Raw genomic sequence first — 18590 nt, forward strand, 5'->3', positions numbered from 1 at the left:
GATAGTTGGGAAAAAAGGACGGATAGATGGCTGGAAGGTTAGATGATTGTCTGGATGTAGGGAGATGGTTGGATGGTAGAAAAGATAAATGAATTGATGGTTGGGTTGGCTGACTATTAACTTTGTTTTTTTTTTTAATTTATTTATTATTATTATACTTTAAGTTGTAGGGTACATGTGCATAACGTGCAGGTTTGTTACATATGTTTACTTGTGCCATGTTGGTGTGCTGCACCCATCAACTCGTCATTTACATCAGGTATAACTCCCAATGCAATCCCTCCCCCGTCCCCCCTCCCCATGATAGGCCCCGGTGTGTGATGTTCCCCTTCCCGAGTCCAAGTGATCTCATTGTTCAGTTCCCACCTATGAGTGAGAACATGCGGTGTTTGGTTTTCTGTTCTTGTGATAGTTTGCTAAGAATGATGGTTTCCAGCTGCATCCATGTCCCTACAAAGGACACAAACTCATCCTTTTTTATGGCTGCATAGTATTCCATGGTGTATATGTGCCACATTTTCTTAATCCAGTCTGTCACTGATGGACATTTGGGTTGATTCCAAGTCTTTGCTATTGTGAATAGTGCTGCAATAAACATACGTGTGCATGTGTCTTTATAGCAGCATAATTTATAATCCTTTGGGTATATACCCAGTAATGGGATGGCTGGGTCATATGGTACATCTAGTTCTAGATCCTTGAGGAATCGCCATACTGTTTTCCATAATGGTTGAACTATGTTAACTTTGTAATAACATTGGACGAATGTTCATAAGCAGTGACTTTCCCCCTGGGATTTTGTGACTTTTGAGTGCCAATGAGCCTAGCACAAACTCCATTTCCCGTGACATTTCTAATATAAATTTAAAGATGTTTTTTATTTGTTGCTCTACTGCAGCTCTTCAAAGAATCCTGAAGTTGGTCTTAAGCCAGCATTCTTAAAACTCTGAGGAGGCAACAAAAGATTTAAACAGTGTACAGCAAATGGTGAGTCTGAAATCAGAGTTGTTTCACTGCTCACTCCCACCCCCAGCTTGATTTGCCGTGATACATGGCTTCCTAGGCTCAATTAGGTTCTTAATTATGGAGATAGTTATATTTACTTCTGTCACAAGACTGATGCGGTGAAATATTTGCAAAACTATCTATCTATCTATCTATCTATCTATCTATCTAATCTATCTATCTCTATCATCTATCTATCCATTATCTATCTATCTATCTCTATCATCTATCTATCCATTATCTATCTATCTATCTATCTATCTATCTATCTATCTATCTATTATCTATCTATCTATCTATCATCATCATCATCATCTTATATGTGTTATTGTTGAGGTTTGTTTGAGATATCCCCCAGGAGAACCAAAAGAAACAAAAATATTTATGTTTCTTATGTTTCCCCTCTTTTGTCATTGAAGTTCCAAACACTAATAAAGATTTGTTTGAAAGCACTGAGGACTAGCACAGGTAGAGACTCAGGGAGAGTTAGAACTCAAAGTCATGCTGCTACCTGAGACACATTGCTTGTTACCATTGCTAAATTATAATTCTTAGAGCCAGAGCATTAATACATGTGTGAAATCCCAGCTATCAGAGGGAATGGGCTGGCTCTAAGGGTAAGCGTGACAAACAGGTTCCATCTTGGGTGCCAGTTTCAAATCAATTGCTGTTGCTATCTGGAATTGAGAAAGATTCTAGGGTCTTATCTGAGCTACAATTGTTCAGTGATGTCTGCCGTGAATATAGGATCTCCTATATATGATTGTCATAAGACCATAACAGGTGTTCATTGTGCAGGTCTCCATGCTGGCTATCCACTGATTCACCACAATGGTTCATGAGATTGTTTAGGAGAAAACACCTACAGAGGTTTTATAGTTTCTGGAAGCTGGTTTTTGAACTAAATATGCAACTTGATTCTTCAGTGAATTATAGTTAATAAAATGTAGAAAGAGAGAGGTGAAGAAAACGGTGACATTAACACCTGTTAGAGTTATTTTCTTTAGAGGATAAATGCTTGTTTTCCTATCCAGGTTGGGCTGTCTACTGCGGAGGAAGGATGGTTTCTCAAGAAGTTGTGATTAGTAGTGTGTTATATTGAAAATTAAAAGCATTCACCTCTGTTCAGATGCAAATATAATCAGTTTAACTTTATTTTAAGCTTCTATTACATTGTAATTAATAATAATATACTAAGTTAAGCCAGTTTAACTGTCTAGCAAAATGCATTTCGTTTTAAAATTGGGTATTGGGAGACTTGGCAAATGCTGTGAGATTACTAGTAAAGTTAAGTATGACGTATATATAGAGGGAACCAGTTCACCCTCATAGGTTAGTGCTGAAGGCTCGGGAACAGTCTCAAAGGCTTAAAAATGTAGTTATATAGACCAGAGCATTCCATTCTGATTTTGCCCCCAGTATCCTTATCATGGTTCATTTTTTGCTAAGAATCACAGTCTACTGGCCTAAATCACAACCTATACATGTCAGTGGGAAATTCTGGCCATAAATCAGCCTTGCAAATACATAGCAGGTAGCCTTGTCTGTAGTGGCCTTGGAACATAATACAAATGATGTCAGCATCCTCTGTGGTTGGGTCAGAACTAGCACTGGCTGTTTGCAAGGCTGAGTCCATATGACCCTTCAGGACCTGAGTGCCAAGCTGCGGTCTCAACATGGGTGATGTGAAGGACAAGAGAGAATCAGTGGTTGCAGTCCTTCTATATATCTGGTCACTAGATCCACCAGCTTCTCCATCTTATTGGGCTTATTACATCTCTAAAAAGGGACCTGAACCTGCATCATTCTGCAAAGGAGATGATTCCTGAGAGATGGGTGAAATATAGTCACTAACTAAAGAGATAAATCCCTCACTTTACTTCCTAGTATTGCATCCCAAAAAGGGTTAAAGTAAGGGATATTGGCTCCTGCTGATCAGGCCACAGTGCGACACCTTCTGTAAAATGCACCGCAAAACTACATTATTCAATAGACTTGAGTGCTGCACCTGCTTTCTTATCTCCTTGTAGGTGATTAAGTTTCCCACAAATGCAATTTGTTAATATGGGGCCACCTCTTCTCACAACGTAAATCTGTAAAATTTGGCAGGCATTTGCTTGGCTGCAGGTGCAAAATGAAAGACTTTTTCCTGGCTTTGCCAAAAATAAAAATCACGTTGTGCTCCAGTCCTGGGAAAAATATTCTGACCTGGAGGGTAGAACCTGACCCCAAGAAAGGGGATTGGAATTCTAGAGCCCAAATCATGTGCTATTATTCCCAAAAGGCTGAGTGGGGAATCTGAAGTCTTGTTTTAAATGAGGCCAGGTATTGAGCAAATCTCCCTGGTAAGAGAGCCCACTGATATTTGGAGCTGTAGCCATTTGTGATGATAAATGACGACTGTTACTCTTATGAGCTATGAGAGCTTAATTAGAGCTTAATTAAAACTAATGCTCAGCATTCTTTGGAAGGTAGAGAGATTAACAACTAACTTCCATGCTGAATAGCCTGGGCTTTGAAAAGTATGTTTTTGAAATATGTGGGATCTCCACTCTGGGGCCCTCTCTGGGTCTTCACACCTAAGCCAAAGCAAGAGCTATTTTTGTATTAGAATTTCCTTAGCCAAGACTACAAAACGCCAAATGCCACGGTTCATCTCAGCCTCCTGTGCATTCACATGGAAGGTCGTCTTTGAATCTGCACGTCCAGCTCGCCATACACATGTCTCAGGGAGTCACTGCTCATGCTGGCTATCAGCTTCCGAGGCCCAGAGACCCAGGGCCGGCACACTTCTTCCCATTGTACGGTGGAGTTGGGCCGGATTTCACTGAAAGGATGAAAAAGAGAGGAGAGGTTGGAAGATCCAGCTTTCCAACTAGATCAGGAAGCAGTGAAAACCCTTGCCTAAGTCACTTGCTTTCTTTCTCTCAGTTGGTGCTTAGGGCAGTGAAGACTCTCACTGGCTGATTCAGCAAGTGACACCCCAAATGAGGCCCTCACATAAGGTTCTGCAGAACCTGTCGCTGACAGTCTTATTGGGTCATGGTTCCTTCCACTGGGATGCATCCGCCGGCCTCCCAGTGGCCATCAGGAGCTGGGCTGAGCCCCATCCAACCATTAACTCTAGCTTGTCCCCAAGCCCTCCATAGTAGCCTTATCTGTGTGACTGATCTTCTGAGCCTCGGCTTAGTTTTTGCTGCTAGTTTCCTCCTGGGATTAGAGTCCTATCTGAATCCCCCAGCTGCCTTTGCTGAGGCCCTGACACTCGAATTAGCTTTTGCCAACTCCCTTGGGATAGACCTTGTTTCCAGGCTCAGCATCTGGAACATAGCCCTGCCTGCTGCCATTTGACTTTGAGAATCTTCATGTTCTGTCATTCAAATTCCTATTTCAACCACCAAATTGGGCCCCTCCACCTATGCAACTTTCTGCTACCATTCGTTGTCAATGCCCTAATGTATCCGGTTAATGACATAGCCTTGAATGGTTGTGGTGTTCTCCTCTTCCTCCCAGCCTTTGCCCTGAAGTCTTCCTGAGTGTCATGAACAAGCCCACATCAGTGCAGACTGAGGCTAATCAGGGCTGGGGAGATTTAGTGTTCTCTGGGGTGCTTCACATATAGCCTCCCCTATAAACCTTGGGAGATTATATTCAGATTTTATATGTATGACAGTTCTTTGAGGCAGATACTATGCAGCAGATTTTATGATCAAGAAAAATGGAAGGTTAACCAGTGAAGTCCCTTTTTCAAGATCACATAGTTGGTAAATAGGCAGAGATGAAATTTGAACCCAGGTTTTTCTGAGTCCCATATTCATACTCTTTCTGCTACTCTTCACTACATTTCATAAAAATGTACACCATATGTTCTATAAGAAAAGGCTTTTTCTAAGATGTTTGCACACACATATTTACAACAGCACAATGTGCAATTGCAAAACCATGGAACCAGCCCAAATGCCCATCAACGAGTGGATAAAGAAATTGCAGTATGTATATACCATGGAATACTACCCAGCCATAAAAAGGAATGAAATAATGGAATTCACAGTGACCTGGATGAAACTGGAGATCATGATTCTAAGTGAAGTAACTCAGGAATGGAAAACCAAACATCCTATGTTCTCACTTATAAGCTGGAGCTAAGCTATGAGGATGCAAAGGCGTAATAATGATGCAGTGGTCTTTGGGGACTCAGGCGAAGAGTGAGAGGGATAAAAGACTGCAAATTGGGACAGTATATACTGCTCAGATGATGATGGGTGACCAAATATCTCAGAAGTCACCACTAAAGAACTTATTCATGTAACCAAACACCATCTGTTCCCCCAAAAACCTATGGAAATAAAAAAAAGAAAAAAAAAAACAAAAGGCTTTTTCTGACCACTGTGCTTACTTTTTCATAGGTTTTATTTCTCAAGCAGGAAAGATGCTTTTTGGCTTAGTAATAAGACTGTCCCGCAAGTATTCATGGAGGATTCATTGAACTCTTTGCAAAATAATTTAGGAAAGTTTCTCCTGCCTGCATGCAGAGAGAAAATTCTCAGTTCTCAATTCACAGTGCTCAATTCAATACCAATGTAGGTTTGGGATATTTATTTCTCAACAGCTGTGCTATTGTTTCCTGTATCCATTCATTGTCTCTTCTCTGGTTCCCCCAAGTGATCAATCAGAATCACTTTGTGAAACAGTGGCCCTGGTTAAGGACCTGACCTGAGACCATGTACTGTAGATAACTACCTCAAATAGAAGCTAAATCTTTAGCTTCCCCTTGTCATTTTCTCGTACTTATAAAACCATCTGGCATAATGATGTGTACACACGAAAAAACTCATACATGAAGATACTCATACATGAAGATACATATGCATGCTACTTTACATACAGATAAATTCATAACAGAGAGAAAAAATCATTTTGGTAAGTGGAGCAATGTTGGAGTAATCCTATTTTCTGGGGATGGATGTTGTGATAAATGATTCTCAGTAATGTGCTGAGCCATCAGGAGATACCGGCCATTTATCATCTTGAATGCACGCAGGCAAATGAGATTATTATTACAATAAACTGCAACTACCCATGGTTTGTCCTCTGTGCTTCTAGCCCTTAGCTTCTGTCCTATTTGAGAAACTTAAAATTTAAGCCCAAATCACAAAGTGGGGGAATTTTTCTCTTGAAATAACTTATTGAACTGGATCATTTTCTAAAGAGCAGAATAAATCTGGAAGATAAATTATTTGAAGCTCTGGAAGCTTCAAGTGCAGAAAGCTAAGAGTCTGTGGAGGTGGGACCTCTGTGCATCTGAGATAGGCAGGAGGCAGTGGGGGAAGAGCAGGAAGGTAAACCATTTCAGAGTAGAGTTGGCTCATGGCGAGTGAGGGGTGAGACACAGCATCGCCTTCTTTGTTCCTGGCTCCGATTCCCTGTTTACCAGCTCCCCACCTTCCAGGTCCTCTACTTTGGGCTCAAGACCCCCTGCCTTCTAGACACCACATCTGGCAGGGTGTGGGTGAATGAGTGGGGGTGGTGATTCCCCAACTATTTAAGAGCTGTATTCTAGAAAGAAACACAGTCTTGTAAAGGATTTTGGTTCTGTGGAATTGCACTTTCTAGGCGTCCAAGTTGTTACGTGGATCTGGCACTCCTAGATCAGATCTTGGCAACATAGGGCACAGTGGAGTGTTTCTAATTATCTGACCATATGGAAGTGGGCATGGACTGGCTCAGGTCTTTGTTGTGAAGGTGTGTGCTGGAGTGAGGAGTAAACAGAGAAAGTAGCACTTGGTCCAAGTTGTAAGCCCATCCCAGATAACAAATGTTTTCTATGTCATGATTTTTCGCCCAATTTTTGACTGTCTCTGAGAAATAAAGCTTCTTTTGCCTGGGAGACATTCCACCCTGAATCTAGGTTTCTATAACTATTCAGCCATAAAAAAGAATAAAATCCTGCCATTTGTAACAACATGAATTAGACCTGGAGGAAGGGTATCACGGTAAGTGAAATAAACCAGACATGGAAAGACAAATACTACGTGATTTCACTCACATGTAAACACTAAAAAAAAATTTTTTTAAAGTTGATAACGTAGAAACAAAGAGTAGAACAGTGGTTACCAGAGACTGAGGAGGAGAACATGAAGGGGAAGATGGGAAGAGGTTGGCCAATGAGAACAAAGTGGCAATTAAATAGGAGGAATAAGTTCTAGTGTTCTATAAGGTAACCATGATTAACAGTAGGTATCGTATATTACAAAAGAGCTAGAAGACAGGCTTTTGAATGTTCTTACCACAAAGAAATGATAAATGCATGGGGTGATGGATACACTAAATACTCCGAGTTGATCATTATACAACATACATTATATGTATCGAAACATCAAATTGCCCCACATAAACATGTACAATTACAATGTGTCAGTAAAAAAAACTTAAAAAGAGAGATTGAGGACTGTTATGGACTAAATGTTTGTGCTCCTCACAAATTCATTTGTTGAAACCCAAACTCCAGTGTGATACCATTTAGCGATGGAGCTTTGGGGAGGTAATTAAATTAGACTAGGTCATGTGGGTGGGGCTCGTGATGGGATGAGTACCCTTCGAAGAAGAGATGCCAGAGAACTTGCCCTCCCTCTCTCTGTCCCATGTGAGGGCACAGTGAAAAGACAGCCATCTGTAAGCTGGGAAGAGAGCCCTCATCAGGAACCGAATTGGTCAGCCCCTTATTCTCGGACTTCCCAGGCTCCAGAAGTGTGAGGTGTAAATGTTTGTTGTGTAAGCCACCCCATCTATGGCATTTCTGTTACAGCAGCGCAAACTGACTAAGAGCAGCTAGCTGTCTGTCTATCTCCTTGTCTGCCTAGACTTACGTGTTGCAGTAACTACTAATAGTACCTTAAGCCAGTGTGTGGGCAGGACATCTGTGTCCATGTGGGGACTAGCCTTATCCATCCTTTCTCCCGATTCACTCCACTTTGCTCCACCCCAGTGTCAGACATTAACAATAAACAAACCGTCTGGAGATTTAACCTATTTCGAGCCTTAGGCCTCCCAAATAGTGGGTCATTGCATTGTGAGATAATTCACCTTTTGTCTAAGACACACATTGTCCTTTTTCATGTGTTGACCTTGACCAAGGTGGAATTCTGGGGGGATAGCCAAGGTGTAAAGATAGAAGAGGTTCCAGTACAGTCAGATAAAGCTTGTGGTGTTACTGTCTGGGAAGGAAAAAATTGGATACAGCAGGGGGCTGTATGGAAGAGGAAACGTGTTTCACTTTGCCTGAACGATTCTTGCATCTGATTCGAGTGGGAAGGTGCGAGAACGGGTGAGTGAGACTGTCGTTTCTGACGAAAGCAGGGGTATGGCTGCTGACCTCTTCATCTAGCTGGGGTTGATTACTAATTTACTTCTTTTTTCTTTCCTGCAACTTTCCTATTAGCACAGGAAGGTTGCTATGTTTTGTGCTTGCATTATTTCAAAAGCACTCAGATTATTTTCTCTGTTGTTTATTGCATCTGCAATAAGGCATCTCTTAAATGATGAGATGCAGAAGCTATAAGCCTTGTAATTTGAAAGAAATGCGGAGAGCCCTTTATGGGCAATAAAGTGCCCCAGAGGGTTTAAGTGAGGCCTTGCATTTATCCCAGAGATTCCAGAGTGGGGTCGCTTCCATAAAGGGTGTCGGGAAAATTCTTAACATATCTGGTCATGAGGCGGTTTCCAAAGTCCTCTACCTCCCTTTCTATGCCTTAGAAGGTCACTCCACAGGAAATGTGCTAGATTGATTGATGCTGACAAGGACTTATTTGTGGTAGAAATGAAAGTAATAAACCTCAAAGATTGGGATCCATTCTGGGTGTCACACTTTAAGAGGAGTAGTGACAAATTGGAATGTGTGGGAGAGAGAGACAGAGAGCTGAAACCACGTTAGAGGAGAGAGAAATAAAGTCAGGACAGATTTTTGTCCCCAGGTAGAAAAGATTCGAAGAAGATGAGACAGCTGTTTGCAAACATTGGCAAACCATCAGATGGAAGAGAGATGGGCCTTACTTTCTGTCAGTCCAGATGGCAGAATTAGGATCATTGGTAGGATCAAATGGTAGAAAAACATGTTTCCTTACCATTAGAGCTACCTGACCATGGAATGGTTTATCTTGTTGGGCTACACTCTTTGTTAGTAGAAGTCACAGAAACAGACCTGTCAAGCACAATTTGAAAGGGGCTCTGTGTGAAAGAGGCTGAGTTTCATTCAGATCATTACAGAACCTGGGGTTGTCTTTGGTTCCCTGAATGGGGAACCATCTAGAACTCTTTAGGCTCAACTAAAAAAAAAACCTGAATCCAACAGTTGTAGACAGTGATTGGGATGGTAAAATCTGTGAGGTGAGGCTGGAGACAAGGGAACTATGAAAAGGGAGCATCTCTCAGCCTAATATCTGACACACAGTAGGAGCTCAATAAAGATGAGAATTGTCCATACATGAGTAGGTAGTACAGCAAAGTGGTTCAAACTTGGGTTCTGGAATTCACCAGCCTGAGTCTGAATCTTGGCTCTGTTTTCATAAACTGTGTAACTGAAGACTCAACCAGTCAACCTCTCAAAGCCTCAAATTCCTCAGCTACAGAAGAGAGATAATAGCAGTATCCACATCATTAGGGTGTCTTTAAGGATTAAATGATGAAAGTGCTGGTCAAATCAAACCTAGTTTTACTCCATAGTCAGCAAGGAGGAGGCAGCTTCCCAGACGTTTTCACTAGGGAGCAGATCTATGTTTGGAAAAGACACACGCATAGAAAACTTCCCACAGCCCTGCACTGGCTGCCTGGTCCCCCCAACCCAAGGCTTACCGGAACATCTTCCTCATCGGTCTTGTTATTCCAGGACCATCCAGGTGTATCCAGACATTTCGCAGCGTTTCTTTTAAAGGATTGGTAAATTCAACTGTCACAATCATGTCAGAACCAACTACCTGAGCGCCACGGACCTAAGAGAGAGAATGCAGCTCATTAGCAGCAAATAAAACCTCTTTCTACTCTCTTGTTGCCTTAACCATCTTCATTTTTACTAGAGTTTTATGATACAGTTATTTTTCTGGCAATGGAACCAGTGTGATGAGGATAGTTGATTGCTTGGACTGGGGGATACCTATTGAGAAAGAGATGGAAATTTACTAATTAGAATCATACTCTTTTCCTCATTAAAAAACCAGCCTAATTGGAGCTCAGGTCAATAACGGTGGCCACTGACTGCTCTTTGTCAGCAGGAGGGGGAAGTGCATTTGGTGTGGTAACAGGTTTCCATGGTGAGGGCGGCCTAGTAAACTTTGCTTCTGGATAGGCATCAAGTTTCCTGCTGGGACACAGGGGATTCCTGAGTTCAAGGGGTAGAAAATCATTCAGGGCACGTGTGCCTTCTTACTTTTAGACACATTCGGAGTCCTTACTGTTGAACTTGAAGAAGAGGAATCTGGATATTAAAATAAGGAAAGGAGATTTTTCTTCTGCAGCCACACTACCTCAGTCCAGGAGAATAAAAGGTGAGTAATGACTCTCAGCAGTATCAGGTATTTGGAAGAACAACACAGGAGACAGCCAGAGCTTAGTGCCAGCTTCAACACTTATTAACAGTGGGGACTCAGGTGGTTTAGGCTTTCTGAGACTCAGTTTTCTTGTCTTTAAAATGGACTGACATTTTTATGGAGTGATCTATGTAGAATGCTCTTATTATTACTATACCTTAAGCTGTATTTACTGTATGCCACATACTTTAGATCCATATGCTTTTCCAACATAAACTCAATGCGCTGCAAAATGCCAGGTGGCCGTAAGACTTGTTTGTTTGTTTAGGAGCTACGTATACCAAATGAATGGATCTGTATAAGCTCTAAGTAACTTGGGAATAAGATAAGAATAATAGTTCTTCCCTTGCAAGAAAGGTTTGGAATGAAAAATGCTCATAAAACAACAAACATATTGCAAGGCACATGGCAAAGGCTCAATGCACTACAGCTGATGCTTTTCAGGGTAGCAATGCTCTGGGTAGTTTGTCTTATTCGCCTTATATTTCAGCCCACTTTTAACTCCAATACTTAGTACTTCAATACCAATGCTCAATAAATATTTATTAAATTAAGTCAATGGCTCAAAAATGGAATTTATTGGATATCCGGATCTTCCATATGACAACCCAGCCATTACTATACCATGTTTCTTTAGCCACTATATAATATGGGAGAAAATATATGGAAATGAGCCTTTTTTAAGAATGGAGGTAAAGAGGAAGGACATTGCCCAGAGAAGAGGACCCTCGCTTACTGATGCTACAGTCAAGAATAAAATCTTCCTGTTCTGATCATTACACACTGTATGTATGAATTGAAAAATCACATTTGCCCCATAAATATTTACAATTATTATATATCAATTAAAAGAAGAATACAGTCTTATGGCTTTGCTCATCAAGCCATGCTTTGTGACTAAATTTATGGCTATGGGATTTCTTAAGTCTATAAGAAAAATGAAACTTCCAGCCAACTCCCCAATTTTGTTACATTTAAATCCTCATCTCCTGGAGGGCAGTGATGGAGAGATGAGTTCAGGGGAACTAGGAAAGGGGCAGACAATGGTCATGGCAGCAACAACAGCAGGTGCACCTAGACAGCACGGATCATGTGCCAGGCAGGGAGTCCAGCACTCTAACCAGCGATCCTCAGTCTGGTAATGGGTGGATCCTGTAATTCATTTATTTGAGGCACCCCTGCTGATTACAAAGAACCAGCCCCAGCTGACAACCATAATTCACATACATTCTCACATAAGCCTCACAACACAAGGGCTATATTTGTATCAGCTCGATCAGACGATAATAATAGTTATTCCCTTAAGAAGAAGGAGGTTTTCTGGGGCAGCATCATTGGTGCCAGGCATTTCATTTTATAAAAGGGAAAACTGTGGTTCAGGAAAATAGGTAACTTGAATGAGGATTCGAAGCTGCTAAATGACCAAGCTGGGATTGAAGTTAACGTCTGCGTAACTGGAGATCTTGAACTCTAAGATAGAGTCTTGCTCTGAGGTCAGAGGAGCTGGAAAAGCCAACAACTCAGCCATAACAAGACAACCAAAACTGTTTCATACTGAAGTCCCCCTGTAAAAAAAAAAAAAAAAAAAAAAAAAAAAAAAAAAATATATATATATATATATATATATATATATATATATATATATATATATATATGCCAGTCGGGAAGTAAGGGAGATTTTTCAAGTCAGTGGGAGCAGCATTGGATTTGAAGTCACACTGACAAGACTGAGAATGAATAAGGCGTAACGGGGAGGATACTGGTTAAATAATAGGCAAACTGAAACATGAACCAGAACATGGGGTGTGGAGGAATAAGCCTGGTTTGAAGGCTTATCTAGATCAGGGTTTCTCAGCATCAGCACTACTGACATTTTGGGCTGGATGTATCTTTGCTGCAGAACTGTTCTGTACAATGTAGGATGTTAAGCAACATCCCTGGTCTCTACCCACTGCATGCCAGGAGCAGCCCCACACCCCAACCATCACAACCAAAAGTGTCTCCAGCAATTGCCAAATATTCCTTAGGAAGCAAAATTGCCCTCCAGTTGGAAACCACTGGTACAGACAAAACATGTGGAAGACAGACTGAATTTTTCACTTTCTTCTCAGAGGCCCTGCCTCAATCAATTTAGATACTGAAGGTGTAGCAATACATCAGAATACTTTACATGGTGTCCTTGATTTAATTCTCAAGTATGTCCAGTGTATTTTTTCCTGCATTAAGAAAAATTTCCAAAACATCTTTGGATTAAAAACATGCAAAATAAAGATAGCGTTTACAAAACTCTCTAAACTGAAGAAGATGGAGTGGCTACAGAGGCATTATTGGCAAAAGTGTTTGCTATGATCACTTTATTCTTTCTGGAAATAATATTTTGGAGCCATCTGTCTTCTCCATGGTGTGCTATATAAGGATGGGCATAAGCTCCTTCAAAAGCAAATCTGATAGTAGCTACTGACCTTTCCTCCACGCAGACATACACAGTGACAAATGTAAGACATATACAATATAGGCATGCATTTTAAGGGGACTCACTATAGGCCTATGAAGTCTATACATGGTTCATAGACTATTCATAGGGGTCCATGATCCCTAGACTAAGAACCCTTTCCATACCAGTAAACTGGCTCTACATGAAGCCTCCTAGGCTGTGGAAAGTGAAATACACCCTTCCAGGTCACTGATGACAGTGGTAGGGAATGTTTAGTGTTTGAGAAACTGGCCCATGCAATTGAGCCTTCATAGATAGGCTTCAGATCTGAATATGATCAGGAGATTAAACCTTCTCAGGTAATTTCATATGTCATGCCTAATCAGTTTGCTTCCAGTATTATCTCTGTAATTAGATGCTGGCATGGGTGTATCAATTCTGCCCAGATTTCCCTGATGCTGGAGTGGGGAGCAGGGAGAAGGTTGGGGAGGGGTGAGAGGAGAAGCCCTTCTCTGGTTGTAGAGTGTTTCTTTTGCAATTAACAAAGACCGGTGTCCCTTTTCTGACATTTGTCTCCTGCACTGAGAATGTAAACTTCCTGTCCCTGACTACTGATGATAATGAACCTTAGACACTCAAACCTAACTAAATATAAAGCCTGCCCAATGCTCGACATCACTGTGTTCTGCTTGGGAAACGTAACTGAAGGTGTCTCCCTCTCCTTGCTTTTGTTGAGGAAAATGCTGCCAACACAGAGTGTTTTCATGTTATGTGTTGATTTCAGTGATGCACCATGCTATGGTACCTACAAAATGCTGAGAACAATGACTCTTTGGGGAGAAAATGTCTGTTTGCATCACATTATTTTAGGAATCTGCAAAGTTCCCTTTTCCTTATTGCTGAAAGCACAATTCCATATCTGCATAGTCATATTTTCATTTCATTTTCATAGTCATATTTTTCATTTTCTTGCTCTCATAAAACCTTAAATAAAGGGAGCCTTCAGGCAATTTAGAGAAGGTTACTTCAAAAAGAAACTTTTATGTGTATTCACTTTAGAGAAGAGTATTCATTACTTGGGCCAGAGAAAAGAATAAAGCGTATGTCTTACTTGGTGACACTGAATCCTTTTGCATATACTTGATGGTCTTAAGCTTTTCTCAGGATTCCATTAAAATATCTCTGTTTTAAAAAATCTGCCTGTAAGATCTCTCGGCAGAAACTCTTCAAGCCAGAAGAGAGTGGGGGCCAATATTCAACATTCTTAAAGAAAAGAATTTTAAACCCAGAATTTTATATCCAGCCAAACTAAGTTTCATAAGTGAAGGAGAAATAAAATCCTTTACAGATAAGCAAATGCTTAGAGATTTTGTCACCACTAGGCCTGCCTTACAAGAGACCCTGAAGGAAGCACTAAACATGGAAAGGAACAACCGGTACCAGCCATTGCAAAAACATGCCAAAATGTAAAGACCATCAAGGCTAGGAAGAAACTGCATCAACTAACGAGCAAAATAACCAGTTAATATCATAATGGCAGGATCAAGTTCACACATAACAATCTTAACCTTAAATGTAAATGGACTAAATGCTCCAATTAAAAGACACAGACTGGCAAACTGGATAAAGAGTCAAGACCCATCAGTCTGCTGTATTCAGGAGACCCATCTCACATGCAGAGACATACATAGGCTCAAAATAAAGGGGTGGAGGAAGATTTACCAAGCAAATGGAGAACAAAAAAAAGCAGGGGTTGCAATACTAGTCTCTGATAAAACAGACTTTAAACCATCAAAGATCAAAAGAGAAAAAGAAGGCCATTACATAATGGTAAAGGGATCAATTCAACAGGAAGAGCTAACTATCCTAAATATATATGCACCCAATACAGGAGCACCCAGATTCATAAAGCAAGTCCTTAGAGACTTACAAAGAGACTTAGACTCCCATACAATAATAATGGGAGACTTCAACACTCCACTGTCAACATTAGACAGATCAACGAGACAGAAAGTTAAGAAGGATATCCAGGAATTGAACTCATCTCTGCAGCAAGCAGACCTAATAGACATCTATAGAACTCTCCACCCCAAATCAACAGAATATACATTCTTCTCAGCACCACATCGTACTTACTCCAAAATTGACCACGTAATTGGAAGTAAAGCACTCCTCAGCAAATGTACAAGAACAGAAATTATAACAAACTGTCTCTCAGACCACAGTGCAATCAAACTAGAACTCAGGACTAAGAAACTCAATCAAAACCGCTCAACTACATGGAAACTGAACAACCTGCTCCTGAATGACTACTGAGTACATAACGAAATGAAGGCAGAAATAAAGATGTTCTTTGAAACCAATGAGAACAAAGATACAACATACCAGAATCTCTGGGACACATTTAAAGCAGTGTGTAGAGGGAAATTTCTAGCACTAAATGCACACAAGAGAAAGCAGGAAAGATCTAAAATTGACACTCTAACATCGCAATTAAAAGAACTAGAGAAGCAAGAGCAAACACATTCGAAAGCTAGCAGAAGGCAAGAAATAACTAAGATCAGAGCAGAACTGAAGGAGATAGAGACACAAAAAACCCTCCAAAAAATCAATGAATCCAGGAGTTGGTTTTTTGAAAAGATCAACAGAATTGACAGACCACTAGCAAGACTAATAAAGAAGAAAAGAGAGAAGAATCAAATCGACGCAATTAAAAATGATAAAGGGGATATCACCACCGACCCCACAGAAATACAAACTACCATCAGAGAATACTATAAACACCTCTACGCAAATAAACTGGAAAATCTAGAAGAAATGGATAATTTCCTGGACACTTACACTCTTCCAAGACTAAACCAGGAAGAAGTTGAATCCCTGAATAGACCAATAGCAGGCTCTGAAATTGAGGCAATAATTAATAGCCTACCAACCAAAAAAAGTCCAGGACCAGATGGATTCACAGCTGAATTCTACCAGAGGTACAAGGAGGAGTTGGTACCATTCCTTCTGAAACTATTCCAATCAATAGAAAAAGAGGGAATCCTCCCTAACTCATTTTATGAGGCCAACATCATCCTGATACCAAAGCCTGGCAGAGACACAACAAAAAAAGAGAATTTTAGACCAATATCCCTGATGAACATCGATGCAAAAATCCTTAATAAAATACTGGCAAACCGGATTCAGCAACACATCAAAAAGCTTATCCACCATGATCAAGTGGGCTTCATCCCTGGGATGCAAGGCTGGTTCAACATTCGCAAATCAATAAACATAATCCAGCATATAAACAGAACCAAAGACAAGAACCACATGATTATCTCAATAGATGCAGAAAAGGCTTTTGACAAAATTCAACAGCCCTTCATGCTAAAAACGCTCAATAAATTCGGTATTGATGGAACGTACCTCAAAATAATAAGAGCTATTTATGACAAACCCACAGCCAATATCATACTGAATGGGCAAAAACTGGAAAAATTCCCTTTGAAAACTGGCACAAGACAGGGATGCCCTCTCTCACCACTCCTATTCAACATAGTGTTGGAAGTTCTGGCTAGGGCAATCAGGCAAGAGAAAGAAATCAAGGGGATTCAGTTAGGAAAAGAAGAAGTCAAATTGTCCCTGTTTGCAGACGACATGATTGTATATTTAGAAAACCCCATTGTCTCAGCCCAAAATCTCCTTAAGCTGATAAGCAACTTCAGCAAAGTCTCAGGATACAAAATTAATGTGCAAAAATCACAAGCATTCTTATACACCAGTGACAGTCAAACAGAGAGCCAAATCAGGAATGAACTTCCATTCACAATTGCTTCAAAGAGAATAAAATACCTAGGAATCCAACTTACAAGGGATGTAAAGGACCTCTTCAAGGAGAACTACAAACCACTGCTCAGTGAAATCAAAGAGGACACAAACAAATGGAAGAACATACCATGCTCATGGATAGGAAGAATCAATATCGTGAAAATGGCCATACTGCCCAAGGTCATTTATAGATTCAATGCCATCCCCATCAAGCTACCAATGAGCTTCTTCACAGAATTGGAAAAAACTGCTTTAAAGTTCATATGGAACCAAAAAAGAGCCCGCATCTCCAAGACAATCCTAAGTCAAAAGAACAAAGCTGGAGGCATCACGCTACCTGACTTCAAACTATACTACAAGGCTACAGTAACCAAAACAGCATGGTACTGGTACCAAAACAAAGATATAGACCAATGGAACAGAACAGAGTCCTCAGAAATAATACCACACATCTACAGCCATCTGATCTTTGACAAACCTGAGAGAAACAAGAAATGGGGAAAGGATTCCCTATTTAATAAATGGTGCTGGGAAAATTGGCTAGCCATAAGTAGAAAGCTGAAACTGGATCCTTTCCTTACTCCTTATACGAAAATTAATTCAAGATGGATTAGAGACTTAAATGTTAGACCTAATACCATAAAAATCCTAGAGGAAAACCTAGGTAGTACAATTCAGGACATAGGCATGGGCAAAGACTTCATGTCTAAAACACCAAAAGCAACGACAGCAAAAGCCAAAATTGATAAATGGGATCTCATTAAACTAAAGAGCTTCTGCACAGCAAAAGAAACTACCATCAGAGTGAACAGGCAACCTACAGAATGGGAGAAAATTTTTGCAATCTACTCATCTGACAAAGGGCTAATATCCAGAACCTACAAAGAACTCAAACAAATTTACAAGAAAAAAACAAACAACCCCATCCAAAAGTGGGCAAAGGATATGAACAGACATTTCTCAAAAGAAGACATTCATACAGCCAACAGACACATGAAAAAATGCTCATCATCACTGGCCATCAGAGAAATGCAAATCAAAACCACAATGAGATACCATCTCACACCAGTTAGAATGGCAATCATTAAAAAGTCAGGAAACAACAGGTGCTGGAGAGGATGTGGAGAAATAGGAACACTCTTACACTGTTGGTGGGATTGTAAACTAGTTCAACCATTATGGAAAACAGTATGGCAATTCCTCAAGGATCTAGAACTAGATGTACCATATGACCCAGCCATCCCATTACTAGGTATATACCCAAAGGATTATAAATTATGCTGCTATAAAGACACATGCACACGTATGTTTATTGCAGCACTATTCACAATAGCAAAGACTTGGAATCAACCCAAATGTCCATCAGTGACAGATTGGATTAAGAAAATGTGGCACATATACACCATGGAATACTATGCAGCCATAAAAAAGGATGAGTTTGTGTCCTTTGTAGGGACATGGATGCAGCTGGAAACCATCATTCTCAGCAAACTATCACAAGAACAGAAAACCAAACACCGCATGTTCTCACTCATAGGCGGGAACTGAACAATGAGATCACTTGGACTCGGGAAGGGGAACATCACACACCGGGGCCTATCATGGGGAGGGGGGAGGGGGGAGGGATTGCATTGGGAGTTATACCTGATGTAAATGACGAGTTGATGGGTGCAGCACACCAACATGGCACAAGTATACATATGTAGCAAACCTGCACGTTGTGCACATGTACCCTACAACTTGAAGTTTAATAATAATAA

General features: G+C 40.6%; 1 protein-coding gene across 2 annotated transcripts in view; it reads right to left on the reverse strand.

Annotated features, from left to right (window-relative positions):
* Positions 1–2129: 2129 nt before the first annotated feature.
* The window catches only part of F13A1 (coagulation factor XIII A chain), a 163027-nt gene continuing 146566 nt past the window's right edge, over positions 2130–18590 (reverse strand). For both annotated transcript variants that reach the window (XM_007973790.3, XM_007973791.3), the window contains exons 14-15: positions 9853–9989; positions 2130–3832 (exon numbers count right to left, since the gene is read on the reverse strand). In XM_007973790.3, coding sequence (XP_007971981.2) covers positions 3679–3832; positions 9853–9989 — 291 coding nt within the window. In that variant the 3' untranslated portion in view covers positions 2130–3678. The remainder of the gene's footprint in view (positions 3833–9852; positions 9990–18590) is intronic.

The sequence above is a fragment of the Chlorocebus sabaeus genome, chromosome 17 (genome assembly GCF_047675955.1).
Source record: "Chlorocebus sabaeus isolate Y175 chromosome 17, mChlSab1.0.hap1, whole genome shotgun sequence".
NCBI lineage: Eukaryota > Metazoa > Chordata > Mammalia > Primates > Cercopithecidae > Chlorocebus > Chlorocebus sabaeus.